The 14,991-nt window shown below is 39.5% G+C and overlaps 2 protein-coding genes across 2 annotated transcripts; both read left to right on the top strand.

The window, feature by feature from the left end:
- The first annotated feature begins 49 nt into the window (after positions 1 to 49).
- Positions 50 to 2,953, top strand: LOC125240914 (small G protein signaling modulator 3 homolog). The gene has a single exon (XM_048149089.1). The coding sequence runs from the start codon at positions 196 to 198 to the stop codon at positions 2,581 to 2,583; it is 2,388 nt and encodes a 795-aa protein (XP_048005046.1). The 5' UTR covers positions 50 to 195; the 3' UTR covers positions 2,584 to 2,953.
- A 9,488-nt stretch (positions 2,954 to 12,441) lies between these two features.
- On the top strand, positions 12,442 to 14,448 carry LOC125241060 (60S acidic ribosomal protein P1). Its single transcript, XM_048149352.1, has 3 exons — positions 12,442 to 12,602; positions 12,841 to 13,093; positions 14,341 to 14,448. The coding sequence occupies exons 1-3, from the start codon at positions 12,531 to 12,533 to the stop codon at positions 14,352 to 14,354; spliced, it is 339 nt and encodes a 112-aa protein (XP_048005309.1). The 5' UTR covers positions 12,442 to 12,530; the 3' UTR covers positions 14,355 to 14,448.
- Positions 14,449 to 14,991: the final 543 nt, after the last annotated feature.

Raw genomic sequence — 14,991 nt, 5'->3', positions numbered from 1 at the left:
AAAATCGATTTTAAGTCGTCCTTCTCTAAAACTTTGACGTTTGCTGCACACAATGTTGGTGTGACTTGTGCGACTGCGAAACAAATGTATTGTGTCGGTTGGCTGAGCTAATGACCTTTATTTACTTTGACGTCGATGAAGAGAAAGTTAACAATATTTGAAGTCAACTAAAGGTTTCACAGCTTATTCTAAAGTATGGATCTCGCAAAATCTCTGTTCAGTTCTCGTGACCATGATGGCTACGTCGGTCGTGAAGACCACGAAAGAAAAATCAGTTCGGCCCTAGCAGATGACGACCCAGAAGATATTATCAATGCAATCCATGACTTAAATGTCGCTGAAGAGTTGTTCCCTATACCAGGAGGTGCATTTTCTGCTCTTACACCTAGTATGGTACCCCAAGATATAATGGCTAAGTTAGCCCAACCGGAGTCGGAAGGCCACGGACATGGCCTACCTAACTACAGATTTGATGAATTTGGCTTTTGTGTCGACGAGGAAGAAGAAACCGAACAAAACTCCAACAAAGCGCAACCTAACACTTTGGCTGAAGATGATCAACATCACCTACAGTGGGAATTCTACAGCAAAGAAATTAGTTTTGCAGAAGGTGGAAAACTGGAAAAGACAGATAAATTACAGAGAATGGTCAAAGATGGAGTCCCTCACTCCCTCCGGCCACAGGTGTGGATGAACTTATGTGGGGCTAATAAAAAAAGGTCTTCTACTGAAATTACTTACCATGAAATTGTAAGAGCGTCAAGTGATGATGGATTAGTTACAAGTAAACAAATCGAAAAAGATTTGGTTCAAATCCTTCCTAATAATGTTTGTTTCTCCCACCCAACAAGTACTGGAGTGCCCAGATTGCGCAGGATACTGAGAGCTCTGGCTTGGCTTTATCCTGATATTGGATATTGTCAGGGTACGGGTATGATTGCTGCTTCACTTCTACTACTAATGGAAGAAGAGGATGCTTTTTGGATCATGTGTACCACTGTGGAGGACCTCTTGCCAGCATCATATTATTCTTCAACATTGATTGGCATACAGGCAGATCAAAAGGTCTTAAGAAGTCTTATTTCAACATACTTACCAGGAATTGACCAGGTTTTGAATGCCCATGACATAGAACTTTCATTGATTACTATGCATTGGTTTTTAACATTGTATGCTAATGTTGTGAATATGAGAATTTTATTAAGAATCTGGGATTTGTTTTTTCTTGATGGCTCAATAATACTCTTCAAAGTTACTTTGGCCATGTTAAAAATAAAAGAAAATAGATTCACTGAAATATCAAATTCTGCACAGATATTTAATGCCCTATCAGATATACCAGGGGAGATTGATGATGTAGAAATGCTCATTAAAACAATAGATGAAGTATGTGGTGACACGTTGAGCTCTGCATTGATAGAGACTCATCGCAGAAGACACTTGGCATATTTGATGGCCGACCAAGGAGCATTAGTGGGAAATCCCAGTGCAGTTCCTAACCTGCCTAAGCAACAGCTGCATAGAAGGCAAATTAAAAAGAGCAAATCTGTTATACAAACCATTTTGTTTGGAGATGACAGCAATAATGAGGATGCAGTTTCTAAAAATGTGAAGCAAACTGAAATATTAGTGGACCTTCGTGAAGCAATCTTACAAGTTGCTCGTCATTTTTTAGCCTTGGAACCACAACTTGCATCTGAAATACAGCTAACAGCAGATTATACCATGCAAAGTCATGCAGCAGACAGGGAAAGATATGTTAATGTATCTAGAAGTAAAAGGAGAAGAGCTAAGGCTCTTTTAGATTTTGAAAGAAGAGATGGAGACGAGTTGGGGTTCAGAAAGAATGATGTTATTGAAGTCATCAGCTCAAGAGATGAGCATTGTTGGATTGGTGAATTAAATGGCCTGCGAGGGTGGTTCCCAGCAAGATTTGTTAAGCTGCTGGATGAAAAAGGGGTGAAGTATAGTAGAGCAGGAGATGATTCTGTTACTGAAAAGGCAGCACACTTGGTACGAGGAGTTCTAGCTCCTGCTTTTAAAAGAGTTCTTTTACATGGCATAAAAAGACCAAGTTTTCTAGATGGTCCCTGCCATCCCTGGTTATTTATTGAGGAAGCCTCATCTCGAGAGGTAGAAAAAGATTTTAATTCTGTTTACAGTAGGCTAGTCTTGTGTAAAACATATCGGCTGGATGAAGATGGCAAAGTTTTAACTCCGGAAGAATTATTGTATAGATGTGTTCAGGCCATCAATTTATCTCATGATAATGCTCATGCTCAGATGGATGTCAAATTACGTACATTGATTTGTATGGGTTTAAATGAGGAAGCATTGCATTTATGGCTTGAAGTTCTATGCTCATGTGTTGATATTGTTCAGAAGTGGTACCATCCTTGGTCTTTCATAAATTCACCTGGTTGGGTACAGATAAAGTGCGAACTTCGAATTTTATCACAATTTGGTTTTAACTTAAATCCAGATTGGGAGTTGCCACTAAAAAAGGACACACAAAATCAGCCATTAAAAGAAGGTGTTCGAGACATGTTAGTCAAGCACCACTTGTTTTCATGGGATCTCTAATTATGAATAACTATTTAATAATTTATATTTGAAGCATTAGATACCTAAGCAAATTTAATTTTATATACATAAGTTATTGTTATTATAAAATATATTATCTTATTATCTTTTAATCACTTGAGCATAGATGTTAAGAGGGCTTTCGTGTGAAAAACATTGAAATCGCAACCGAGCGCTTGATCATACCGTGTGTGGTATCAAATTAAAGGGCTTTGTGAGTAGTTTGCAAATATATATCACAATAAAGGACTTTTTCTACTTGGTCTAACAAAATATGAGAAAATGTCCAAAAGTGGTAATAATTGTACCGGTGAAGGCTCGTTTTCAAAAAATTGCCAAAAATAAATAATAGCAATTTATAATCACTAAGGCATAACAGAAATTTAAGTAAACGTTGCAGATTCATTAAATATAAAAATTATTTCGATGTGATGTAGATTTTCAAAGAAATTGTCACTTAATTTTAGGTAATTTCTGAAAAAAATTGATTTCGTCTTAGCCTCGTTTACTCTTTTTTAAAACCTTATAATAAAAATGTAGTCTGAGAAGTTTGTAGTACAGGGTATACGAATTATAAATTTACCTGTTTTAGTAATCAAAATTGTCCAAATTTTACAAATAAGATCGACTAATTCAGCTCTATACGTGAGTTTTTCTAAACGTGCTTTAGAGAAAAATTCATAATTAATTTAGTGACTTGGTTTTCAAAAATCCAGTCTTATAAAAATTAAGATAATAAGATGCTCTAACGGAAATTTGAATTAAATAAATCTATTGGATAACGGAAAGTGTAGTATTTAACCGACTAAAACTATCAATTTTACATTATTTTGACGTTTTTTTTGAAAGCAGCCTTAAATGAACCCTACAAAAACAACTGTCCATATGTAAATAACGAAAGCTGGTAGTGTAACATGCTAGAAATCCATCTTTTGTGAGTATTTAAAACTGCGACAAATGCCGTTAAGTAGACCAAAATGATACGGCGCGTTCAAGGAAGATCACTCAAAAACACCGGGAAGTTTCCGACATGGCCTGTAGCATCAATAATTATATTATACTATAATTATTGATTTAAAAAAAGCATCAGAGCCGCCAGATGGAAAGCGGTCTTCGTCTATCTAGACGCCTGCAACCTGCAACTATAGAGGCGTTACATGAGTGGTCCCAAAAATAGGCGCGGGGGCAGCGAGATATGCGGGCGGGGTTCACTGAAAGTTGCCCAGGGGCCCATTTCTCAAAACTGAAAGTTACAAGTTACAAGCGGAAGTCTCTTTCCAACTTGTCATATTAGACATTGACAACCGCTTGTAAATTGTAACTTGTAGCTTTGAGAAATGGGCCCCTGGATGATGCCTTTTCAGACGGCGTAGTTTAGGCGCATCTAAATTGGTATATGCATGATTTTAAATTATTTTATACGCTTCTACTACTTATTACATTACTAAAAATAAATATAACACATCCAAAATATAAACTGAGAAAGTAAAAAAAAAACCGGCCAAGAGCGTGTCTGGCCACGCTCAGTGTAGGGTTCCCTAGTTTTCCGTATTTTTCTCAAAAACTACTGAACCTATCAAGTTCAAAACAATTTTCCTAGAAAGTCTTTATGATTTTTGTAATTTTTTTCATATTTTTTATTAAACATATGGTTCATAAGTTAGAGGGCGGGACGCACTTTTTTTTCCTTTAGGAGCGATTATTTCCGAAAATATTAATATCAAAAAACGTAAACCCTTATTGATTTTTAAATACCTATCCAACAATATATCACACGTTGTGGTTGGAATGAAAAAAAATATCAGCCCCCACTTTACATGTAGGGGGGGTACCCTAATAAAACATTTATTTCCATTTTTTATTTTTGCACTTTGTTGGCGTGATTGATATACATATTGGTACCAAATTTCAGCTTTCTAGTGCTAACGGTTACTGAGATTATCTGCGGACGGACAGACAGACATGGCGAAACTATAAGAGTTCCTAGTTGACAAGCAATTTAAACGCGGCCATTTTGGCGAGCTCGATCGAGTGTAATCTGACGTCACACGTACGCCCGTACACTCGAGTGGGAGCGAGAAAAGAATAACTCTTTTTCGTTCCCACTTACAGACGTCAAGTGTAACGTGACGTCACGTTGCCTTTTGATAATTTGTGCGGAAAATTGAAAAAAACGCTTTTAGAAAATATTATTTTCATTATTTAATTTACGATAAATTTCAAAAGTTAAACTGTGGAATGAATTGTCGCCTGCGGTATTTCCGGACCGATCGACCTTCAAATCTTCAAGAAAAGAGCGTACACCCATCTTAAAGGCCGGCAACGCACCTCCAACACCTCTGGTATTTCGGGTGTCCATGGACGGCGGTGATCACTTACCATCAGGCGACCTGTCTGCTCGTTTGCCTCCTATCCCATAAAAAAAAAGTTTTGTGTAAAGTTATGTTTTTAGCAATAAAGATTACAAATAAAATTATTTTGGCCATTTTCGAGTTACGTGCATGTGCTGTGCATATTCCCTATTGGGTGCGGTTTTCTGTAAGATAGAGGTACTTTTCTCTGGGCTTTGCGCTTTGTCGGTAATTATTTCTGCTGTACTGTGCCCTACCACACAAAGTAAAAGGACGAAGGTATTTTATGAGTAAAGAATAAATTGATCTATAGGAGATTAGGTACTTATATACTTAATATCTGGGCGACCGAGCTTCGCTCGGTTCTATTTTAATATATCACGTCTTTAGATAAAAAAAAACTCTTATAAATACAAAAACAAAAAAAAAGACAAAAAACAAAAACTTAATTTCTGGCCGGGATTCGAAACCCTGACACCTACGATCTATCTGCGTACATTAGACCGACCTCGTGCGACTGAGCTACGCGGAATCGATGCGCGCGCGGCGAAATTAAGGACCATATTTTACGTTTACAAATGCGAAAGAAAAACTCAAGAAAACTCGAAAATTCGCGTTTTCCGGGATCTAAGGCTACGCTAGATCGATTTTTCACCCCCGAAAACCCCCACAAAACAAATTTCAGCGAAATCGTTAGAGCGGTTTCCGAGATCGTCGGTATATATAAATAAATAAATAAATAAATATACAAGAATTGCTCGTTTAATAGTATAAGATGTTCAATTGTTATCTACTTATCATGTAATAGTTTTAAAGCAAATTAAGAATAAATTATTATGCGCACTGATTTATTCCTTTTATTACCTATTTACCTAATCGCACATAGCGCCTACCTCCGCAAAATTGGGGATGGAGCGATCGGGAATGTTGCGAATGCGGATACCCAAAGCAAACTGTTCGGCATATTTATTGTCCTTGAGTGCCCACTGACAAAGTACCATTGCACAGTGGAAGATTTAAAAAACGCAGCGAGTGCAGCCAATTACCTACTTGGAGGAATGTAAATTTAGATTATGATTATTATGAACTAGTTATCTTATCATCTGCGGGGTCCCTTCCGGATACACTTCGACCCATCGGGATCTTTTGTGCAATTACCCCCTTCGATCCTAAGATCCTTCAGTTATTCAGGAGCTTCTCGACCATGGGTAGCTCTCTGAAGTCCTTTGGTACTAGGTAGCCTGCTCCAAAAGTCCATTATTTGTCTGGCGAAGGCGTGACATTCAGACATCAGATGTCTGACGGTCTCTTCCTCTTCGCCAAAGCGACAATTATTTTTTATATATTTATTTATTTGCAAGCGACTTATGTCCGTCGTTTTTCCATACAACTAAAACAACTGTTACTTATAATAACTAATAACTACTACATTATTACTAGATGTCTGATTCGGTCTCTTTCACCCAAACAAGTTTGTCCTTCAAATAGTCTGACACATTATAGTAAGATCTTTCAGTTAATCGTGCTTTTAATCAGTGTTGTCAGCGCGTCCCTTCTTGGCCAAAATTACGTTGACCCCGTAATGGCCTGTGAACACCCCCGTTATAATTTCGAGTTGTCTTTTGCCTAGCTTTCTTAGCTTTTTGCTCCATCCAGAGTCTACCCTCCGCATAAAGAGCTTTGAATGCTTCAGACCTACCAGGGCATCCCACTCTTTTTGGTGATTAGCCTTTGTTTGGTCTTTCATAGCCGTTTTAATGGTTCCTTGTGAAAGGCCCACAAAAGGTTCCGGACCTATGAAGTTGTCTTCCGATCCGGCCTTGGCGAGTTCACCAGCATTTTTATTGCCAATGAAGCCTTCGTGCCCCGGTATCCATACCAGTTGCACCTTGTTTTGCCTTCCAAGCTTGTTAAGAGCTTGGATGCCGTTTAATACTCAACTCTGGCCGATGTAAAGGCTTTGAGTGCCGCCTGACTGTCGCTGAGTATATTTGTAGATATTCTTCCCTTGGGTTTGTCTAAAAATTCTCATGTACACAGGCAATTATTGCATATGTCTCGGCTTGGAAGACAGTGGCATAATTGCCCATGCTGATACTACCCCTGTGGTAATTTGCATATGCAGATGATGGTATTGTCATCGGGGGTGGGTCACGGTGGGTGCCTCTAGACCCTCATTCCATTCGGCTCTGGTATGGACTTTGGTTTTGAAGTTTTTGTGGAAGATTAATTTGGGTTGCATTTTGTCGCAGCCCATACTCATCAGCCTTCCCAGAATTGTTGTATTCCATGCTTGTGTGTCAGCCGGTGTAGCGATTTCAGTGCCTCAGACTGTAACACTAGATGTAGCGGCGGGAGATCCAATAGTACCTCCAAAATGCTGCTGTTAGCGTCGTTCTAAACGCGCCCGTTATAGCCATGCATGCTGTGCTTTGTACCTTCATGAGGACATCGCTGCATGTGCTCAATAATGTCCTTGGCCACCAGGCCAGGCTTCCGTACAGGATTATAGATTATAGGTCTCACCATCATGGTGTAGATCCACCTTCGTACCTTATGAACTAGTTCATGACAAAGGAAAACAGCAGTGTGCGTAGCCGAATGCACAAACGCTTCACGAATCGTAAAGCGTTTTACATGTTGGTACTAAGGTAAACGTACTAGTAATCGACGCCGCACTAGTGTTCCACATGGGCACATTATGTCAATGTTATAAAGGTAAAATTTCCTCAACGAATGCGAGCGTACCTATTCAAAGCGGATCGGCGGCGCATTCTGCACATGTTCTGCACATGGTAACTTTGGAGTAATACAATTAGCTAAATGGTTAACACGTAATCCATATTCAGACAAGTCCCTTCACAACGCGCGCTGCCCACTGCAACGGGTGCGAGCCCACGGGCAACAAAGTTGCTCGGCGACTTACGTATTTGTATGAAAAGTTGCGTCGCTTCGTGTGCGCACTTTCATAAATACTAGCTCAAGTCGCCCGTGGGCGCACCCTCTTATGTGTGACCGCGCAAGCGTATTCAGAGCTTTGAATATGCTCGCATTCAGCGCACATTCCGCTACGTTATCAAAACGTCCTATGTTTGGCCAAGGCTGAGTGGCAAGCCAGCTTTGTTAGAGGGTGCGTCCACGGGCGAATTTTTTGTCGCGACCATGGGCTAGTATGAAAGTGAGCTCATGAAGCGATGCAACTTTTCATACAAATACGCAAAGATCATTGAATCACTACGTTTTGCAAATACGTAAGTCATCGAGCAACTTGGTCGCCCGTGAGCGCGCACCCTTAATGGCATGTTAAAGGACAAAAAAGGACCGATCAATGCCATGTAAAATAATTTTTCTCAAACATGCAATGAAATATTGTCTTTACGTTCCTTAAAATGGGCTGGGAAGTATCGCTTTTTGGGCGCAACAACTCGAGAGGACTGTAAAATTTCATATTATTTTTTAGGCCTAGGCCTGCAAAGTAACTTTTTTTTATAAAATATTGTCCTTTATTTTTTTTATTTCATTGTATGTTTGAAAAAATATACATTCGGCGTGAAAACGGATTCCCGGCCTCGTATCCCTATCCGAAAAAACTTGGCCGGAAATCCGTCGCTATTTAAGAAAAAAAACGGCCTTTCGTTCTGGTGAAAGCTACTTGCGAATGTTGGATTATGTAGAAATGTGTAAGTATTTTTTAAAACTGCTTTTAATGCTTTAATTATTAGATGGCAACACAAATGAATATACGTATAACGTTAAGGTTTGAGGAGTTTCCTCAATTCCTCATGAATCCGATTATATTATAAGAAATCGAAGCTTGACAAACTTTGACTTCAAAACTCAATATGCTTAACAAACATAACTAAATAAATGTCACTGTTCTGAACTTAAATGCATGCTTTTCTTACAAAAATACCAAAGTCACTACGAGTGTGCCGTTCAGGTTTGAGGAGTTTGGTTCTGACTATCATCAGCAGTTCCACTGTACCAAATGTCACTGTTCTAGACGTAAGTGCATGCTGTTCTTATAAAAATGGCAAAGTCACTATAAGCGTGCCGTTCAGATTTGAGGAGTTTGGTTCTGGCCATCATCAGCAGTTCCACTGCACCAAATGTCACTGTTCTGGACGAAAGTGCATGCTGTTCTTATAAAAATACCAAAGTCACTATAAGCGTGCCGTTCAGATTTGAGGAGTTCGGTTCTGACCATCATCAGAAATTCCACTGCACCAAATGTCACTGTTCTGGACGAAAGTGCATGCTGTTCGTATAAAAATACCAAAGTCACTATAAGCGTGCCGTTCAGATTTGAAGAGTTCCGTTCTGGCCATCATCAGCAGTTCCACTGCACCAAATGTCACTGTTCCGTACCTAAATGCATGCTGTTCCTTTAAAAACACAAAAATCACCATATGTATGCCTTTCAGATTTGAGGAGTTCCCTCGATTTCTCCAAGATCCCATCATCAGAACAGGGTTCTGAGAAAAATGGGACCAATCTGTATGCATATACATTCAATCAAAAAAAAATTTTCAAAATCGGTCCAGTAACGACGGAGATATCGAGGAACAAACATAAAAAATAAAAAAAAAACATACAGACGACTTGATAACCGTCCTTCTTGAGATATGAGGCGACGGTTAAAAAAACGAAGTTTCGCGCCTTTTTTGCAGACAGCATTGCATAATAATTGCATTAGCTTACATAAAAAATTCATAATCTTAAAAAAAATTTGTATGCAAATTGACAATCATATTTGAACCACCATACAATTTTTTTTTAAGATTAACAACTACTTTTACATCGGAAGTCTGAACTGTCACACGTCGCCAATCATATCCACCCGGCCAACAACTAATTTTACATCGGAAGTCCACACGTCGCGAAATAAAAATAAAAGATCTATAGACACTCGTACCATTAAAGCTAGGAACATACTATGCGGACGTCCGTCGTAAATCGACCGCGACCGCGACCGATCAGTGTGCACGGAACAAAACATCCAGCGAGCCAGATTTCGGTCGGACGTCCATGCGCTCAAGGCCACGTCCACGTCCGTCGACCGATAGTTTGCACGGTTATGTGTATTTCCATTGTCCAGATTCCCGTCCGCGGTCGATTTACGACGGACGTCCGCGTAGTATGTTCCTATGTGTATTTCCATTGTCCAGATTCCCGTCCGCGGTCGATTTACGACGGACGTCGCGTATATGTTCCTAGCTTGAAGCTAGACGGACGTCCGTCGTATCAGTGTGCACGGAACAAAACATCCAGAGAGCCAGATTTCGTCGGACGTCCGTGCGCTCAGGCTCCGCGTCCGTCGACCGATAGCACGGTTATGTGTATTTCCATTGTCCAGATTCCCGTCCGCGGTCGATTTACGACGGACGTCCGCGTAGTGTGTTCCTAGCTTTAAGCTAGGAACATACTACGCGGACGTCCGTCGTAAAACGACCGCGACCGCGACCGAACAGTGTGCACATAGTAAAAAACTTTTGTGAAATAGTACTTTTTGCTGATGATACATCACTGCTTTTTAATGTTGACCGAAAATCTACGGATTACAATGTAATTAATAGCACGTTAGCTGATGTACTGCAGTGGTTTACTGTCAACAATTTACTTCTTAATTCTAAGAAAACCAAATGTATTCGATTTTCTCTGCCGAATGTTAAACCAATCGATACAAAAATACTTTTGAATGATGAATGCTTAGAGATGGTAGATACAACACTGTTCCTTGGTTTAACATTGGACAAAAATCTACAATGGAGTCCTCATATAAAGAAACTAGCAAGCAAATTAAGTTCAGCCGCATACGCCGTTAGGAGAATCAGGCAACTGACTAATGTTGAGACAGCTCGCCTAGTGTATCATAGTTATTTTCACAGTGTAATGTCATACGGTATTCTGGTTTGGGGCAAAGCAGCTGACATACAGACTATCTTTGTATTACAAAAGAGAGCCATTCGTTCTATTTACAACTTAGGAACACGTGAATCAGTAAGAGAACTCTTCAAAGAAATTAATATCTTAACTGTAGCTTCCCAATACATTTATGATAGTATAATTTATGTTGTTAAGAATTTAGACTGTTTCACTAAGAATTCTGATATCCATAATTATAACACTAGAAACAAAAATAAGCTTGCCATAAAGAAGTTTCGTGTCCGTAAAGTACAGAAGTCATTTGTTGGGCAATGCATTCATTTTTATAATAAGTTACCTGACACTGCTTTGAGATTACCCCTCCCAGCTCTTAAGAACTACTTAAAAAAAACATTGATGTTAAAGGCTTATTACAGAGTCGAGGACTATTTGACAGACAAACATGCATGGCCCGAACCAGAAACTACAAAAAACGAATAGCAATTAAAATAATTGTATTATGTATAGAGGACACAGTTCAGATAAGAAAGCACATCAAATATTTTATATTTTATGTTGTGTAGGTAAATTACATATTTAATGATATTGAGATTCATATTATCTTTTTCTTCTGTGACAATTTGATATGTTTTCTCTGAAGAAGAACGACGTATTATTAAGCAATAATATAATTTATTGAAATTAATTTCCATAGAGTACCTAGTCTGTTCATATTCTTTGATGAATACTTTTGCATGTTAAATTGTATCTTGTTATTTAATGCATGTTAATTATAAGATGTAATGTTTTGAAAAGAAGTTGCCCGCCGAGTTTCTTGCCGGTCCCATAGTGGATACCCCCCACCCAACTGAGGGGGGACTGAAATCTTCTCGAGGCTGAGGCGTAGGGTTAGAGCCGGCGTAGCTTTATTTGACGTTCATATGCGCATTGTAATATGCCTACTTGAAAAATAAATATTTCATTTTCATTTCACGGAACAAAACATCCAGCGAGCCAGATTTCGAACGGACGTCCATGCGCTCAAGGCCACGTCCACGTCCGTCGACCGATAGTTTGCACGGTTATGTGTAATTTCATTGCCCAGATTCCCGTCCGCGGTTGATTCACGTAAGCTAGGAACACACTACGCGGACGTCCGTCGTAAATCGACCGCGGACGGGAATCTGGACAATGGAAATACACATAACCGTGCAAACTATCGGTCGACGGACGCGGACGTGGCCTTGAGCGCACGGACGTCCGATCGAAATCTGGCTCTCTGGATGTTTTGTTCCGTGCACACTGATAGGTCGCGGTCGTTTTACGACGGACGTCCGCGTAGTATGTTCCTAGCTGTCACCTTCGTGTGCGCCCAGGGTAAGAGAGCGCGCACACGGGCAACTGTTGCCGGCGCTTCGAAAAGTCGCCCTTGGGCGTACCCTCTAACTTGACTTTTATCCGACAAAAGGAATATTGGAAAGCATATTTGATATAATTATGAAACGTGTATGAAGCTCTTAACGGTGTAGTATGTTAGAGATCCTCTGTTGGTCCGCAAGACCGTGTCACAGTGTGGTGGGGGTGACTTTAACCTGGCAACATTGAAGTAAATGTCAATGCCATAGTGCCGCAAACTTTCTTCCTTCTTTTTCTCTTTGTATCGAGAAGTCAAACGTGCTTGTTCTCTCCGAGCTAAGGCCATAAGGCGACTTGCACAAATAATTAAATAAAATGGCATCAAAGGCTGAATTAGCTTGTGTTTACTCCGCTCTCATCTTGGTTGATGATGATGTCGCTGTCACTGTAAGTTTACCAATAATATATTTTTATGAAATAAGTCACGGTGTGTTAGGTTATGTGCGTATCATTTATCCATTTTAATCTGTTAATCAGCGGCGAATTTAATAATTATTCTATTTAGAACTGTTGCTTGGCGTGTCAAACAGTACCAAAATATTAATATTTCTTTATTTTGTGTCTTAATTTCCCATGTGCGAATCTTTTGATCAGTGGTTACATTAATGATGTGTAATTATTATAGGGCGAGAAGATCTCCACGATCCTGAAGGCCGCTGGCGTGGATGTGGAGCCCTACTGGCCGGGCCTGTTCGCCAAGGCCCTGGAAGGCGTTAACGTGCGCGAGCTGATCACCAACATCGGCTCCGGCGTGGGGGCCGCCCCCGCCGCCGGCGCGCCCGCCGCCGCCGCCGCTGGTGCCGCGGCGCCCGCTGAGGCCGCCAAGGAAGAGAAGAAGGAGGAGGAGCCTGAAGAGTCTGACGACGATATGGGCTTCGGTGAGTTTATTTTGTAGAGAAATTCAACCTCATGTTTGCCTTGTAGATGTATCATGATTATATCATTTAGAATTTACTGTACACTGTACAGATTCAACTATGGATAGGTTACTTACTTTTACATTTAATTTTTAACCGACTTCAAAAAAGGAGGAGGTTCTCAATTCGACTGAATGTTTTTTTTTTTTATTATTTTTTTGTATGTATGTTATTAGCATTGTGATAAGTGTCTGCCATTCCATTTCATTACAACTTGAACAGTGCAGCCTAGGCTTAGTATTTGGCTATAACGATTTTGTTAATTAATGGTTGCATGATTTTGATACCAATTTGTATTTCCTATATGATTAGTATTGGTAGTTCATCATAGTAGCATAATCTTGACTACAATAACATGCACCATGTGGTTTAACACATTAACCCTCGGAGCTAAATAATTATTCCTTGATTGATTTTATGTCAAAACATAGACATGGAAGCACATGGCCTTCTCTCTGTCACGTTGCATAATGCATCCCCCTGTCAGGAAAACTGATACAGATAAATAAATAAATAAATATTGTAAGGACATTCTTACACAGATTGACTGAGGCCCACGGTAAGCTCAATAAGGCTTGTGTTGTGGGTACTCAGACAACGATATATATAATATATAAATACTTATATACATAGAAAACATCCATGACTCAGGAACAAATATCTGTGCTCATCACACAAATAAATGCCCTTACCGGGATTCGAACCCGGGACCGTGGCGCAGCTGGCAGGGTCACTACCGACTGCGCCAGACCGGTCGTCAAGATGTGTATGTGTAAGAGACAAATGTGTGCATGGAACCAACCTATCAGTCAAGACATATAAAAACAAATTGTTTAAATTTAAAGTTAAACATTTCAATAGATATGCCAAGAGGGTTAGATTGTTTGACTTTCCAATCAAATTCAGTTTACTGCATTGTTTTCTAGCAGTTTTAGTGAAGCATTTTTATTAGTTTCTCCTTGTTGGTATTTCAACTAGCTAGAAAGTGGTCTTTCCTCCAAAATTTCAATCATAGTATATTAGGCAACCCATAAAATCTTTCTAATGGTGCTTTTCATTGTGGATCAATGGTGTTCTGGACCTTTGACACCTGACGGACACATGTATTGCCTGCTCCAGTCTATTATTAAAATCTCATTGATCTAAAAGGAAAGGAGTGTAGGTGGTGTATGGTTATGTGACATTAATATTGGTTAATTTTGTTTCAGGTCTCTTCGACTAAGAAGCTTCACAGTGAAGTTTTTTTATTCCATCAAGAGCTTTACTAAGCTTGTATAGTTGTAAGGCAAAATGATAACATAAAAACCTCAAACAAACTTATGATTTTTATTTCTTGTATTCCATTATCCAGGTGTACAGTGAGCCTCATCTGGTACAATCTGTGACCCATTTCCCAAAGCTACAAGTTACAATTGTGTTGCTTAGTTTAACTTTGGTAAATCAATTCTGCTTTAATATAATATAATCTGAAAGATAATCAACCTTAAATGGATTTACCCAAGTTTGCAGTTAAGCGACATGGAACGAGACTTGGAGAAATGGGCCACTGGTGTAGAAAAAAACCAGCCAAGTACGAGTCGGCCTCTCCCACCGAGGGTTCCGTACAAACTTTCAATTGTTGAATCATCAAAATATGGTGTGATACTATACAGCACGACCACGGATGATTTTATTAATTCTGATGCAGTACAAATTCACGAAAAAAAATGTACTTTTTTGTACTGACGTTTAAAAAAAATGTACCCTTATGATTTTAGAGTTTCGACATAGGGCCCGTGGTCGTGCTAGGTAGGTACTCCCTGGCACGACCACACTATATTTAATGAGATTTTAAATTTCTGTTGCAGTACAAATTCACG

This window comes from Leguminivora glycinivorella, chromosome Z (genome assembly GCF_023078275.1).
Source record: "Leguminivora glycinivorella isolate SPB_JAAS2020 chromosome Z, LegGlyc_1.1, whole genome shotgun sequence".
Lineage (NCBI taxonomy): Eukaryota > Metazoa > Arthropoda > Insecta > Lepidoptera > Tortricidae > Leguminivora > Leguminivora glycinivorella.
The sequence above is the reverse complement of the archived record's forward strand: the minus strand, read 5'-3'. Positions and strand labels throughout refer to the sequence as shown.